This window comes from Silurus aristotelis (assembly GCF_946808225.1).
Source record: "Silurus aristotelis genome assembly, chromosome: 5".
Classification (NCBI taxonomy): domain Eukaryota; kingdom Metazoa; phylum Chordata; class Actinopteri; order Siluriformes; family Siluridae; genus Silurus; species Silurus aristotelis.
Genome location: NC_139578.1, coordinates 32,038,622 through 32,055,535, shown reverse-complemented (window position 1 = coordinate 32,055,535; position 16,914 = coordinate 32,038,622). Strand labels below are relative to the sequence as shown.

The following is a 16,914-nucleotide window of genomic DNA, read 5'->3' as shown; positions in this document are numbered from 1 at the left end:
TTTAATTTGCTTGGTGGCAAGATCACAAAGGAGTAAATGTTTGACTGTTAGAGGAGCACCTTGTCCTATAGAAATGAAAGTGGGACAAACACTGAAGCAGGCTCAAAAAGTTCACCTTTGTCTGCCCTGTGAGCGTTTGTTTGTCGGTTGTACCTTTAAAGAACTACACTACGGAAACAATATAAAAGAAAGTTTTCTAAATTTCTCTAATGCTGCCGAGTAACACAGTTTACAGGCCTAAGAATGTAACGCTAGCTTCAAAAACACAACCTTGTTTCTGCCTGGTGTCGAACCAGGAACCTTTCGCGTGTGAGGCGAACATGATGACCACTACACTACAGAAACTACGAAAGCTGAGCTTTTATTATCTAGATTTATGTTTGTTTTCTGCCATTGACTGGCGCAGAAGACTCAAACTGTTGAAAGGACCAAAAGTCAAAAGTGTCAAGAGCTCGAAGAACAAAACTGTTTCTACCCGGTTTCGAACCAGGGACCTTTCGCCTGTTAGGCAAACGTGATGACCACTACACTACAGAAACTACCACAGGTAAAAAGCTTCTTGGTCACTGTTGGCACTTTTCCATATATTCGCAGTTACAGTTCAGCAGGAGAATGACCCGGTTTGCTGAGAAGTTCAAAACGACTAACGTTCTTCTAGCATGGATTCATTCGGCAACGTTCGCCCCCGCCAGAGTGGCGTTGGTGGTATAGTGGTGAGCATAGCTGCCTTCCAAGCAGTTGACCCGGGTTCGATTCCCGGCCAACGCAAAACCTTTAGTGATTATGTTCAGTTGCCAAAGTAACAACCTCTAAACAGTCTTGCTTCTATTTGCTTCCCTTGAATACTTGCCGTTTGTGTATTAGATGGACCCGCCCGCCATCATAGACACCGGCAAAACATTTCAAAATCACTTGGCTTCTTCATGTTTGTGACGAGACCTCTGTCTTTCCCACCAACAGCCGACCCTCTAGTAGGTGTTATGGCTTTAAAAGCAAATATATATCAATGTGATGTCTCATCTAAAGAAAATACTTGATTATGCTACATTATGCATTTGATTTGCTTGGTGGCAAGATCACAAAGGAGTAATTGTTTGACTGTTAGAGGAGCACCTTGTCCTATCGAAATGAAAGTGGGACAGACACTGAAGCAGGCTCAAAAAGTTCACCTTTGTCTGCCCCGTGAGCGTTTGTTTGTCGGTTGTACCTTTAAAGAACTACACTACGGAAACAATATAAAAGAAAGTTTTCTAAATTTCTCTAATGCTGCCGAGTAACACAGTTTACAGGCCTAAGAATGTAACGCTAGCTTCTAAAAGACAACCTTGTTTCTGCCTGGTGTCGATCCAGGACCTTTCGCGTGTGAGGCGAACGTGATGACCACTACACTACAGAAACTACCAGAGGTAAAAAGCTTCTTGGTCACTGTTTGCACTTTTCCATATATTCGCAGTTGCAGTTGAGCAGGAGAATGACCCGGTTTGCTGAGAAGTTCAAAACGACTAACGTTCTTCTAGCATGGATTCATTCGGCAACGTTCGCCCCCGCCAGAGTGGCGTTGGTGGTATAGTGGTGAGCGTAGCTGCCTTCCAAGCAGTTGACCCTGGTTCGATTCCCGGCCAACGCAAAACCTTTAGTGATTATGTTCAGTTGCCAAAGTAACAACCTCTAAGCAGTCTTGCTTCTATTTGCTTCCCTTGAATACTTGCCGTTTGTGTATTAGATGGACCCGCCCGCCATCATAGACACCAGCAAAACATTTCAAAATCACTTGGCTTCTTCATGTTTGTGACGAGACCTCTGTCTTTCCCACCAACAGCCGACCCTCTAGTAGGTGTTATGGCTTTGAAAAGCAAATATATATCAATGTGATGTCTCATCTAAAGAAAATACTTGATTATGCTACATTATGCATTTGATTTGCTTGGTGGCAAGATCACAAAGGAGTAATTGTTTGACTGTTAGAGGAGCACCTTGTCCTATAGAAATGAAAGTGGGACAAACACTGAAGCAGGCTCAAAAAGTTCACCTTTGTCTGCCCCGTGAGCGTTTGTTTGTCGGTTGTACCTTTAAAGAACTACACTACGGAAACAATATAAAAGAAAGTTTTCTAAATTTCTCTAATGCTGCCGAGTAACACAGTTTACAGGCCTAAGAATGTAACGCTAGCTTCAAAAACACAACCTTGTTTTTGCCTGGTGTCGAACCAGGGACCTTTCACGTGTGAGGCGAACTTGATGACCACTGTACTACAGAAACTACGAAAGCTGAGCTTTTATTATCTAGATTTGTGTTTGTTTTTTGACATTGACTGGCGCAGAAGACTCAAACTGTTGAAAGGACCAAAAGTCAAAAGTGTCAAGAGCTCGAAGAACAAAACTGTTTCAGCCCGGTTTTGAACCAGGGACCTTTCGCGTGTTAGGTGAACGTGATGACCACTACACTACAGAAACTACCGCGGGTAAAAAGCTTCTTAGTCACTGTTTGCACTTTTCCATATATTCGCAGTTGCAGTTGAGCAGGAGAATGACCCGGTTTGCTGAGAAGTTCAAAACGACTAACGTTCTTCTAGCATGGATTCATTCGGCAACGTTCGCCCCCGCCAGAGTGGCGTTGGTGGTATAGTGGTGAGCATAGCTGCCTTCCAAGCAGTTGACCCGGGTTCGATTCCCGGCCAACGCAAAACCTTTAGTGATTATGTTCAGTTGCCAAAGTATCAACCTCTAAGCAGTCTTGCTTCTATTTGCTTCCCTTGAAAACTTGCCGTTTGTGTATTAGATGGACCCGCCCGCCATCATAGACACCAGGAAAACATTTCCAAATCACTTGGCTTCTCCATGTTTGTGACGAGACCTCTGTCTTTCCCACCAACAGCTGACCCTCTAGTAGGTGTTATGGCTTTGAAAAGCAAATATATATCAATGTGATGTCTGATCTAAAGAAAATACTTGATTATGCTTCATTATGCATTTGATTTGCTTGGTGGCAAGATCACAAAGGAGTAATTGTTTGACTGTTAGAGGAGCACCTTGTCCTATCGAAATGAAAGTGGGACAGACACTGAAGCAGGCTCAAAAAGTTCACCTTTGTCTGCCCCGTGAGCATTTGTTTGTCGGTTGTACCTTTAAAGAACTACACTACGGAAACAATATAAAAGAAAGTTTTCTAAATTTCTCTAATGCTGCCGAGTAACACAGTTTACAGGCCTAAGAATGTAACGCTTGCTTCAAAAAGACAACCTTGTTTCTGCCTGGTGTCGAACCAGGGACCATTCGTGTGTGAGGCGAACGTGATGACCACTAAACTACAGAAACTACGGAAGCTGAGCTTTTATTATCTAGATTTGTGTTTGTTTTCTGCCATTGACTGGTGCAGCAGACTCAAACTGTTGAAAGGACCAAAAGTCAAAAGTGTCAAGAGCTCAAAGCTGTTTCTGCCCGGTTTCGAACCAGGGACCTTTCACGTGTTAGGCGAACGTGATGACCACTACACTACAGAAACTACCACGGGTAAAAAAGCTTCTTGGTCACTGTTTGCACTTTTCTATATATTCGCAGTTGCAGTTGAGCAGAAGAATGACCCGGTTTGCTGAGAAGTTCAAAACGACTAACGTTCTTCTAGCATGGATTCATTCGGCAACGTTCGCCCCCGCCAGAGTGGCGTTGGTGGTATAGTGGTGAGCATAGCTGCCTTCCAAGCAGTTGACCTTTAGTGATTATGTTCAGTTGCCAAAGTAACAACCTCTAAGCAGTCTTGCTTCTATTTGCTTCTCTTTAACACTTGCCGTTTGTGTATTAGATGGACCCGCCTGCCATCATAGACACCGGCAAAACATTTCAAAATCACTTGGCTTCTTCATGTTTGTGACGAGACCTCTGTCTTTCCCACCAACAGCCGACCCTCTAGTAGGTGTTATGGCTTTAAAAGCAAATATATATCAATGTGATGTCTCATCTAAAGAAAATACTTGATTATGCTACATTATGCATTTGATTTGCTTGGTGGCAAGATCACAAAGGAGTAATTGTTTGACTGTTAGAGGAGCACCTTGTCCTATCGAAATGAAAGTGGGACAGACACTGAAGCAGGCTCAAAAAGTTCACCTTTGTCTGCCCCGTGAGCGTTTGTTTGTCGGTTGTACCTTTAAAGAACTACACTACGGAAACAATATAAAAGAAAGTTTTCTAAATTTCTCTAATGCTGCCGAGTAACACAGTTTACAGGCCTAAGAATGTAACGCTAGCTTCTAAAAGACAACCTTGTTTCTGCCTGGTGTCGATCCAGGACCTTTCGCGTGTGAGGCGAACGTGATGACCACTACACTACAGAAACTACCAGAGGTAAAAAGCTTCTTGGTCACTGTTTGCACTTTTCCATATATTCGCAGTTGCAGTTGAGCAGGAGAATGACCCGGTTTGCTGAGAAGTTCAAAACGACTAACGTTCTTCTAGCATGGATTCATTCGGCAACGTTCGCCCCCGCCAGAGTGGCGTTGGTGGTATAGTGGTGAGCGTAGCTGCCTTCCAAGCAGTTGACCCTGGTTCGATTCCCGGCCAACGCAAAACCTTTAGTGATTATGTTCAGTTGCCAAAGTAACAACCTCTAAGCAGTCTTGCTTCTATTTGCTTCCCTTGAATACTTGCCGTTTGTGTATTAGATGGACCCGCCCGCCATCATAGACACCAGCAAAACATTTCAAAATCACTTGGCTTCTTCATGTTTGTGACGAGACCTCTGTCTTTCCCACCAACAGCCGACCCTCTAGTAGGTGTTATGGCTTTGAAAAGCAAATATATATCAATGTGATGTCTCATCTAAAGAAAATACTTGATTATGCTACATTATGCATTTGATTTGCTTGGTGGCAAGATCACAAAGGAGTAATTGTTTGACTGTTAGAGGAGCACCTTGTCCTATAGAAATGAAAGTGGGACAAACACTGAAGCAGGCTCAAAAAGTTCACCTTTGTCTGCCCCGTGAGCGTTTGTTTGTCGGTTGTACCTTTAAAGAACTACACTACGGAAACAATATAAAAGAAAGTTTTCTAAATTTCTCTAATGCTGCCGAGTAACACAGTTTACAGGCCTAAGAATGTAACGCTAGCTTCAAAAACACAACCTTGTTTTTGCCTGGTGTCGAACCAGGGACCTTTCACGTGTGAGGCGAACTTGATGACCACTGCACTGTACTACAGAAACTACGAAAGCTGAGCTTTTATTATCTAGATTTGTGTTTGTTTTTTGACATTGACTGGCGCAGAAGACTCAAACTGTTGAAAGGACCAAAAGTCAAAAGTGTCAAGAGCTCGAAGAACAAAACTGTTTCAGCCCGGTTTTGAACCAGGGACCTTTCGCGTGTTAGGTGAACGTGATGACCACTACACTACAGAAACTACCGCGGGTAAAAAGCTTCTTAGTCACTGTTTGCACTTTTCCATATATTCGCAGTTGCAGTTGAGCAGGAGAATGACCCGGTTTGCTGAGAAGTTCAAAACGACTAACGTTCTTCTAGCATGGATTCATTCGGCAACGTTCGCCCCCGCCAGAGTGGCGTTGGTGGTATAGTGGTGAGCATAGCTGCCTTCCAAGCAGTTGACCCGGGTTCGATTCCCGGCCAACGCAAAACCTTTAGTGATTATGTTCAGTTGCCAAAGTATCAACCTCTAAGCAGTCTTGCTTCTATTTGCTTCCCTTGAAAACTTGCCGTTTGTGTATTAGATGGACCCGCCCGCCATCATAGACACCAGGAAAACATTTCCAAATCACTTGGCTTCTCCATGTTTGTGACGAGACCTCTGTCTTTCCCACCAACAGCTGACCCTCTAGTAGGTGTTATGGCTTTGAAAAGCAAATATATATCAATGTGATGTCTGATCTAAAGAAAATACTTGATTATGCTTCATTATGCATTTGATTTGCTTGGTGGCAAGATCACAAAGGAGTAATTGTTTGACTGTTAGAGGAGCACCTTGTCCTATCGAAATGAAAGTGGGACAGACACTGAAGCAGGCTCAAAAAGTTCACCTTTGTCTGCCCCGTGAGCATTTGTTTGTCGGTTGTACCTTTAAAGAACTACACTACGGAAACAATATAAAAGAAAGTTTTCTAAATTTCTCTAATGCTGCCGAGTAACACAGTTTACAGGCCTAAGAATGTAACGCTTGCTTCAAAAAGACAACCTTGTTTCTGCCTGGTGTCGAACCAGGGACCATTCGTGTGTGAGGCGAACGTGATGACCACTAAACTACAGAAACTACGGAAGCTGAGCTTTTATTATCTAGATTTGTGTTTGTTTTCTGCCATTGACTGGTGCAGCAGACTCAAACTGTTGAAAGGACCAAAAGTCAAAAGTGTCAAGAGCTCAAAGCTGTTTCTGCCCGGTTTCGAACCAGGGACCTTTCACGTGTTAGGCGAACGTGATGACCACTACACTACAGAAACTACCACGGGTAAAAAAGCTTCTTGGTCACTGTTTGCACTTTTCTATATATTCGCAGTTGCAGTTGAGCAGAAGAATGACCCGGTTTGCTGAGAAGTTCAAAACGACTAACGTTCTTCTAGCATGGATTCATTCGGCAACGTTCGCCCCCGCCAGAGTGGCGTTGGTGGTATAGTGGTGAGCATAGCTGCCTTCCAAGCAATTGACCTTTAGTGATTATGTTCAGTTGCCAAAGTAACAACCTCTAAGCAGTCTTGCTTCTATTTGCTTCTCTTTAACACTTGCCGTTTGTGTATTAGATGGACCCGCCTGCCATCATAGACACCGGCAAAACATTTCAAAATCACTTGGCTTCTTCATGTTTGTGACGAGACCTCTGTCTTTCCCACCAACAGCCGACCCTCTAGTAGGTGTTATGGCTTTGAAAAGCAAATATATATCAATGTGATGTCTCATCTAAAGAAAATACTTGATTATGCTACATTATGCATTTGATTTCTTGGTGGCAAGATCACAAAGGAGTAATTGTTTGACTGTTAGAGGAGGACCTTGTCCTATAGAAATGAAAGTGGGACAAACACTGAAGCAGGCTCAAAAAGTTCACCTTTGTCTGCCCCGTGAGCGTTTGTTTGTCGGATGTACCTTTAAAGAAATACACTACGGAAACAATATAAAAGAAAGTTTTCTAAATTTCTCTAATGCTGCCGAGAAACACAGTTTACAGACCTAAGAATGTAACGCTAGCTTCAAAACCACAACCTTGTTTCTGCCTGGTGTCGAACCAGGGACCTTTCGCGTGTGAGGCGAACGTGATGACCACTACACTGCAGAAACTACGAAAGCTGAGCTTTTATTATCTAGATTTGTGTTTGTTTTCTGACATTGGCTGGCGGAGCAGACTCAAACTGTTGAAAGGACCAAAAGTCAAAAGTGTCAAGAGCTCGAAGAACAAAGCTGTTTCTGCCCTGTTTCGAACCAGATTTTCTTCACCCCCCTGCCATCAGGGAAGCAGTTCCAAAGCATTCACATCGAGACTGTGCAACAGTTTTTTCCCTCAAGCCATCAGGCTCCTCATTACACAAAACTGAACTGAAACTCACACACACACACACACACACACACACACACACGACTGTGACTGATCTGTACAACCCGAACTCATAGTCTTGTACTGTCTTGTGTTGTCTTACACTGTCCTGTATAGTCTTGTACTGTCTTGTGTTGTCTTGCACTGTCCTGTATTGTTTTGTACTGTCTTGTGTTGTCTTGCACTGTCCTGTATAGTTTTGCACTGTCTTGTGTTGTCTTTGCCCTGTTTGCACCAGGTTGCACATGATGCATTTTATGTGGTGAGGACACTTACTAGTTCTCAGCCCTGTGTTTTCTGTGATGTAGCTCTATGTTGTTAAATGTAGCACCAGGGTTCTGGAGGAACGTTGTTTAATTTCACTATGTACTGCATCGGCTATATATGGTTGAAATGACAATAAAAGCTTCTTGACTTGACTTAAAATGTACTTAAAAAAGAAAATCTGGTAAGGAATAAATAAGGACAGACCCACATTTATTCACACTCAAATTGGCTAAATCACACACAGGTTTATCACAACAGGTACACATGTTTAGAACATTGCCACTCAGCTTTTTGAAGGAGATTTGCCCTATTTCACATTTGGACATTTAGTTTTGTTGTGTTCCTGACTGTTGAAGTAAAAGTGAACACCGTGGTGAGATCGAAATAGCTGTCTAAAGCTTCTTCAAAAAGAACATTGGAATGGCTTATGAGTCTGGCAAGGGATTTAAAAAGATCTCCAAGGAATGGTTCCACTGTCCAAAAAATAGTTTACAAGTGGTGCATTTTCAAAACAACTGCCAGCATGCTCAGGTCAGCCAGACAGCAAGGTGCTAAAAGTAGTCACCAAAAACATTAAAATATCATCACAGGACCTACAGCAGGCTCTTGCTACTGTTGATGTGAAAGTGAGTGCCTCTATAATCAGAAAGAGATTACACAAATTTTGTCACAAGTCACAAGTGTAGCCAACTTTGTGGGATGTGTGCAAGGAGGAAACATTTGCTCTCTATAAAAAAACCCCACAAAAGCCAGACTGAGTTTTGCCAGAGAGAGTGTAGACAAAGAGCAGGACTTCTGTAATGATCTTCTTTGGATAAATAAGTCTAAAATTCTATTATTTGGACACAGGAACAGAGGACATGCATGCCAGTAAAAGAACCTCATACCAACTGTGAAACATGGAGGTGGATGTGTCCTGGTTTGGTGATGCTTTTCTGCAGCAGGACCTGGCCAGCTTAACATTATAGAATCCACCATGAATTCTCCTGTTTATCAGAGGGCACATGGGGAACATGTGAGACCATTTGTAAAAAAATTAATTTAAACTCAAGCGGAACTGGACTCTGCAACATGACAATGACCCAAAACATACCATTAAATCCTGGAGTCCTGGAATGGCCGAATCAAAACCCAGATTTCAATTCCATTTAGATGCTGTAGGGTGACTTGAAATGGGTTGTACAGGGAAAAAAACCCTAAAACATCTCACATCTGAAAGAATTCTGCATTGAGCAGTGGGGCAAACTTTCCTCATACCGATGTCCAGGACTGTTAAATGGCTACAAGAAGCTTCTCATTGAAGTTATTTCAGCCAAAGGGGGTAAAACAACGCTATAAGCGGGTAGAGTGTCCTAACTTTTAACTCAGTTAGACTTTACATTTTGTTGATATCTTTTGTTTAATGAGTAAAACAAGCTAAATTGGTTAGATTAAACATTTATACATGAACAATTCTTAATAAAGAACTAAATATCACATGACTATATATATCGATATACCCCATGTCCCTCCTCTGCACATGTCCAAACCATCTCAATCTCACCTTCCTCACCTTGTCTCCAAAACGTCCTACATGCGCTGTCCCTCTAATAAACTCATTTCTAATCCTGTCCATCGCCGTCACTCTCAATGAACATCTCAACATCTTCAGTTTGGCTACCTCCAGCAAATTGACATACGAGCAAGGTTATGGAACAAATTAAACTCGTATGTCGAGGTACCACTGTATATACATTCAAAAGTACCGTATTTTTTGGACTATAAGCCGCTACTTTTTCCCCAAGTTTTGAACCCCACGGCTTAAACAACGAAGCAGCAAATTTATGGATTTTTCCTGGGTTTTTCCCGGTTTCACAAACATCAAACCAAAAAACTGAGCGACATAACATTAGACCAATAAAATTTCCGAAAGGAAACGAAAAAACGCACCTCACCTGTGTTCTGAGCTGCACGGCTTCGGGAGAAAAAACTTCCACGGAAGGAGGAAGACAGTGAACAATGACTTTCTTGGTCGGTTACTGTTTAAGCATCAGAAAATAATAAGGACATATTCCTCTGTCGTGCACACATGCAGTGCCAGGCTATTCCTAAAAATGCTGCTCAGCTCTTAAAGGAGCCACAACATATTTCACCCGTTACACCGTGTAACAGACACTGTCTTTCATTAAAGCCTGTGTAAAGTTCATTAGTTTCAGTGTAGACATTTATGTTCAAAATAAAAATCTTTGTCAAATTCAGTGGGTGCGGCTTATATTTGGGTACGTTTAATAGTCCGGAAATTACAGTACTGCTTATTCATCTCGGGTATTTATTTGTTAAATGCAACAGCGCAATTTCTTGTATGAAGTAGGCTTCAAACAGACTTTTGCTGTTTTTATCTACAAACTATTACTTTTTCTTCAGTATTTTGGAACTCATCATGGGTCATAGCGCTCGTGCTGTTTTGAACTCTTAATAATCCATCTTCAAATGGAAGTCCAGCCATATAGGAGGTTTCGCACAGAATGAGGAAGCACCAAGCACAATGTGAGAAGGTACGATGTGGGTGAGTGGGTCTGTGTCGGTTGACTCACTGTGTACGTATTGTTTAAGCTTATGGAGGTTGGAACAAAGGTCTGAGGAATCAGCAGGTTAAGAGGTTACGTGTGGTTATATTCCCGAGTTTGTCTTGTGTGCAAGTCATTGTGTTGTGATTTTTCCTAGTAGTTTGTCCTCTTTCCTGTTGTTACCCTAGCTCTCTGTGTTACCCCAGGTCTGGGTGTGTTTGCCCCTTTTATTTTATTACTTTGTCTGATTTTTGCTCATGATTTCACATGTCTGATGTTAGTTTACTGATTTGGATTTGTGTGTCCCTTGAATTTGTGTTTTGACTCTCCTGTCTTGTTCCAGAGTTTCCTACTTATTTACGATTTGCTATTGTGATCTTGTTTATGTTGTGTTGTATCTGTGGTTCCTGCCCTGTTCCAGAGTTTCCGTTTTTTTTTTTTTTTACTTGAGATACAATACAATCTGTTATATTTGTTATGCCATTGTGTTCTTTGTCCCGAAGTTACTGTCCTGTTCCCGAGATTCTCCAGCTTTCCTGATTTAAGTTACTTTTATTGTGTTATATTTGTGTTAGGCTGCTCTTGTGCTTTTGCATTTTTTAGTTTTGTGTTTGCGTCTGCTTTGCTTTTTACCAGAGACTGAGGACTGATTTTTTAGCTCTGCTTTCTCGGGAGTTTTATTTTTCTGTTTGCCTTTTTTTGCGTTTCGGGACTAAAATAGGAGCCAGTGACTTGTCAATCCCGAGTATGTCTCTGCATGTGGGTTCCAGCACCACCTAGTGGCCGACTGCTTAGTGTGCCTGCCGCTCACTTGAGTGAGTGGTCATGTTTGCTTAGCCTGTGCTCTTTAAACTCTCTTCGGTCCTTCTCTAACAGCCAAACATTTACTCCTTTGTGATCTTGCAGCAATGAAAATTAAATGTATATTATAGCTTGATCAAATATTTGCTTTAGATCAGTCATCACGTTGATATATTTGCTTATGACTGTTTATAATGAAAAGTTCACAATCAATAGGTGTTTTCATGTTTAATTTCAGCAATTGTTCCCATTTCCCATTTTACTCATTTAACTTTTTACACAGGTAAAAACATAGTAATGTTATAGTGCCACATTGTTTTTGCTTTGGTTTTAACTTACTAAACATACAAATATATATTTGTTCGCCAAAAGAACCATGGGCCTCTGTGTTGTTGTATCTGCATGCGTGTTAAGTCAACGCGAGGGCGCCTATGAGTCTGTATGCTCTTCTGGGCCTCTCTTCAGTTTCTCTTTAGCATCTCCACTCGTCTTTCGAGTGCTTCACGCTCATCCTCGATGTTTTCGAGCTCCCGCAGCAGTGTGGGGTTTGCCAGCAGGCCAGACTCCTGACGTTTACGCTGGTTGTCGAAGCGCAGGATATCCCTGGCCTTCATTGTCTGCATCAGAGCTTCCTGCTCACGCAGCACCGAGGCATCCAGCTCGTCGAAGCACACCTGCTTCGCTTCGTTCTCTACTTCCAGGAACCTCAATTTCTCTTTCACGTGCATCAGAATCTGAGAGGGGACACGTATAAATGCAAACAAGCTGTTAGTCAAATTCTAGTTCATTCATCAGACGGTATGGCCAGAAGTTATGTTGACACCTCACCATCAAAACCCATTTTGTATCCAGTTGTATTACAATTTTCCTGGAACTGAGTCACCAAAAACGCAGTTCCAGCATATCAATGCCCAAATGCCAATAGAAGGCATTGTGTTAAGGTTGGAGTTCAAGAGCTCCCCAAGTCCAGTGCTCCCTCATAATGCCCATGATTTTGGAACAGGCACATAAGGGTAGCCAGCCTTCACTCCCAACGTGCACGAGCCGCCCATGACCCTGTCGCCGGTTCACCACTGCCCCTCCCTTGGAGCACTTTTGATAGATACTGACCCAGACGTCTAGACGTCACAATTTGTCAAACTCCCTCAAATCCTTACACTTGCCCATTTTTCCTGCTTCTAACACATCAACTTTGAGAACCAAATGTTTACTTACTCCCTAATAAATAAATCCACCCACTAACAGGTGCCATGATGAAAAGATCACCAGTGTTCTTCACTTCACCGCACCACATGTTATAATTTCATAATGTTATGCCTGATCAGTGTAAACAACCTGCACTTTTTTTTTATTTCAGCAGAAAAACACATTTTTTAACAAATTGACACAACAAACTCAACAACAAGTGGTAGGTGAATAGGGCAACCTTGAATGGGGTTAGTAAGTAAACCTCTTACCTGCCCCGTGTGAGGAAGCATCTTCTTGAGCTTCAGCAGATCCTCCTTGCACTCCTGGACCCTTGCATTGCAAGCCTGGTTCTCAATGTTTAGCTGCACAAAGTCAATGCGATGCATCTCTTCATCTCGACCCTTTTCCCTGACACGGAGCCCTGCCTCTAACTTCAGCTTTAGCCTGATGTTTTCGTTCCTGACAGAGACAAGCTCGTCCTCGCATTTCTGTGCAGCCGCCAGCAGATTCTCGACCGCAGCCTGGGCCTCCACCTTGCCCATCACCTGCTCCAGATTCGTAACGATGGCCTCGCGCTTGATTGTTGCTAGCATTCTTGACTCGCGCTCGATCTGCTCTAGTTTCTCTTCACTCTGCCGACGGAGATCACGCAGCTTGTCCTGCTTCTGCCTCTTTACATCCTCTAGGATGTCAGGGTATTTTTCGAAGCACTCCTGCTTCGGGGGGATCTCTTGCATGGCCTGCGGTTCACCGTCTGATTTAAGCCAGAAGTATTCAGCAAGTTTTTTTTGGAGCTGGTTATTGACATGACTCAGCTTTTCGTGTTCTGTTTGGAGTTCTCGAAGAAGCTGCTGTTCTTCCTCAGAGTCAACTTTTGGGTCGAGGAGAAGATTGTCTAAAACATTGGAGAAAAGAAATACTTTTGGTAATGGATTTTGACTTTTGCACCATAATAGAGGTCTGTACCTCGGTGTTACCCAAAGACCAGGGTTCATTATACGAGGGTATATCAAGATAGCTTTGAGACTAATGGTGTGACTGGTGCTATTCTGACCATGTGAGGTACCACGTCTGCGATTTCAGCATGGACAGCAAGTTAGATCAAAGAGGAAAAGTAAAATTCTGTGTGAAACGGAGCAAATCTGGCACAGAGACTTTTGACACGACATACTTTTGGTGACTTTTGGTGACGCTGCAATTAGTTGGTCGGGGTATTTTGAGAAGCTCCTGGAAGACGATGGGAGATCAGGAAGACCTTCGAGCCCAACCCCCGAAAACCGTACGCCAACTCGTTGCAGAAGGTGTTTGACACTCTTTAAAAAGAAGACTTCCAGGACACATTCCAGAAGAACCCTAAGGGAAGCTGTAATGCTGTGCAAGGGGAACGTTTTGAAGGTGATAGTATGGAAACGTAGGTAAATAATGTTTCTCCAAACATTTTTATACCACCTCGTATTTTGAGCTCACGTAACGCGAAATAGCTTTTAGCTCCACTGGGATGTGATGTCCCTTATTTTAATACTTTTATCCAAAATAACAGTTTGTTGGAGGAGCTTTATGGTTTTAGAAAAGCCTAATGGAAACCGTGTGCCGAATTGCTGCACTACTTACACGACTTCGTTTTTGCAGCAAATACCCAGGCGACTGCAAACGAGGGGTCCTCGAAGAATCCCGAATAGCAATTTATACATAGGAGACTAAAATAACGCAATAATACAAACGATTTTGTCTGAGGTTTTCATCAAAATCAGGTTCGAAGGAACAGCATAGCATCAGGCATATTTTTGGACTTATCTTCAAATCTCACCATGTCTAAGCTGCCAGTGCTGGGCCCCTGAGCAAGGCCCTTAACCCCATTTTTGCTTACGTGTATGAAGGATGCCCTTTAATAAACTCCATTCTGTTTGCCCCAAAGGAATTGATCTTATCTAAAAAACTAACCAAACTCATCTCATATACCTGTACACTCCCTGTGATCTTCTTCCACTTGGATTTCAGGCTCCTCTTCTTTTTCTTCTTCTTCTTCCTCCTTGTTTGGAAAAATCTCTCCATCGTCTTTAGCATCACCTTCCTCGACATCGCCGCTCCCTGGTAGATCCTCCACCCCGGAATCTTCTAACACGTTTTCCGGTGCATTCTGTAGGTCAACTTCGTCGTCTTCGTCTCTTGCTTGCTTTGTCTCTTCGACTTCCGCTTCGTCGTCAGCTTTAATCGGTTCGTCGGTTTCGAGGGCGTCTACTGCCTCGAAGATGCTCGTCTTCTCTTCAGATCCCACATCAGGACCCGTTTCCTCAAGTGACCGCTCCTCCATTTTCAGAGAATAATCTGGGGATGTAATAAACAAGTTATGACCATCATCTCAATCGGTAGCAATCCTTTCTGGAATGTTTATTAAAAATACATGGAAGAACGCTATGAAATGAAGAGAATAGAGTACAGGCAGATGTAAAGCACGACGACAAACCACTAATGGGAGCAGCCGGAAGAAGAAGACGAAAACTACTGGAAATAATTTAATGCATATTTATGGACAAAAATATATTAAAACGTAATCTCTGACGGGCCACCATCCAAATCCCACCACTCCTAATTTCAAAATCATTATTTTCCTCTAACAGCGCCACACAGTGGTTTATTCCTTATATACCAGTTATATAGATTTTTGTATATACAGTATATATATATATATATATATATATATATATATATATATATATATATATATATATATATATACAGTGAGGAAAATAAGTATTTGAACACGCTGCTATTTTGCAAGTTCTCCCACTTAGAAATCATGGAGGGGTCTGAAATTGTCATCGTAGGCGCATGTCCACTGTGAGAGACATAATTAAAAAAAAATAATCCAGAAATCACAATGTATGATTTTTAAACTATTTATTTGTATGATACAGCTGCAAATAAGTATTTGAACACCTGAGAAAGTCAATGTTAATATTTGGTACAGTAGCCTTTGTTTGCAATTAAAGAGGTCAAACGTTTCCTGTAGTTTTTCACCAGGTTTGCACACACTGCAGGAGGGATTTTGGCCCACTCCTCCACACAGATCTTCTCTAGATCAGTCAGGTTTCTGGCCTGTCGCTGAGAAACAAGGAGTTTGAGCTCCCTCCAAAGAATCTCTATTGGGTTTAGGTCTGGAGACTGGCTAGGCCACGCCAGAACCTTGATATGCTTCTTACAGAGCCACTCCTTGGTTATCCTGGCTGTGTGCTTCGGGTCATTGTCATGTTGGAAGACCCAGCCTCGACCCATCTTCAATGCTCTAACTGAGGGAAGGAGGTTGTTCCCCAAAATCTCGCAATACATGGCCCCGGTCATCCTCTCCTTAATACAGTGCAGTCGCCCTGTCCCATGTGCAGAAAAACACCCCCAAAGCATGATGCTACCACCCCCATGCTTCACAGTAGGGATGTGTTCTTGGGATGGTACTCATCATTCTTCTTCCTCCAAACACGTTTAGTGGAATTATGACCCAAAAGTTCTATTTTGGTCTCATCTGACCACATGACTTTCTCCCATGACTCCTTTGGATCATCCAATTGGCAAACTTAAGACGTGCCTGGACATGTGCTGGTTTAAGCAGGGGAACCTTCCGTGCCATGCATGATTTCAAACCATGACGTCTTAGTGTATTACCAACAGTAACCTTGGAAACGGTGGTCCCAGCTCTTTTCAGGTCATTGACCAGCTACTCCCGTGTAGTTCTGGGCTGATTTCTCACCTTCCTTAGGATCATTGAGACCCCACGAGGTGAGATCTTGCATGGAGCCCCAGTCCGAGGGAGATTGACAGTCATGTTTAGCTTCTTCCATTTTCTAATGATTGCTCCAACAGTGGACCTTTTTTCACCAAGCTGCTTGGCAATTTCCCCGTAGCCCTTTCCAGCCTTGTGGATGTGTACAATTTTGTCTCTAGTGTCTTTGGACAGCTCTTTGGTCTTGGCCATGTTAGTAGTTGGATTCTTACTGATTGTATGGGGTGGACAGGTGTCTTTATGCAGCTAACGACCTCAAACAGGTGCATCTAATTTAGGATAATAAATGTAGTGGAGGTGGAGATTTTAAAGGCAGACTAACAGGTCTTTGAGGGTCAGAATTCTAGCTGATAGACAGGTGTTCAAATACTTATTTGCAGCTGTATCATACACATAAATTGTTTAAAAATCTTATATTGTGATTTCTGGATTTTTTTTTAGATTATGTCTCTCACAGTGGACATGCACCTACGATGACAATTTCAGACCCCTCCATGATTTCTAAGTGGGAGAACTTGCAAAATAGCAGGGTGTTCAAATACTTATTTTCCTCACTGTATGTATGTATGTATGTATATATATATATATATATATATATATATATATATATATATATATATATATATGGTATAATTATAGTATAATAAAATATAAAAAAAAAAATATAATAGTATAAAGTCAACAATTTTCTTACCTGGCGTTTAGTTAATGTAACACTATTAGAGTCCTGTTTGCGCCCATTAGAATCCCATATGTGCGCGCTCGTGTGTATGTGTGGGTTTGCCGGTCGCCATGGTTACAGGCAATCAGAG

General features: G+C 42.3%; 1 protein-coding gene across 1 annotated transcript; it reads right to left on the bottom strand.

Annotated features, from left to right (window-relative positions):
* Positions 1-11,352: 11,352 nt before the first annotated feature.
* cfap184 (cilia and flagella associated protein 184) lies at positions 11,353-14,638 on the bottom strand (the record flags this gene model as incomplete). Its single annotated transcript, XM_083542966.1, has 3 exons — positions 11,353-11,873; positions 12,597-13,222; positions 14,287-14,638. The coding sequence occupies 3 exons, from the start codon at positions 14,636-14,638 to the stop codon at positions 11,601-11,603; spliced, it is 1,251 nt and encodes a 416-aa protein (XP_083399092.1). The 3' UTR covers positions 11,353-11,600.
* Between the last annotated feature and the right edge of the window lie 2,276 nt (positions 14,639-16,914).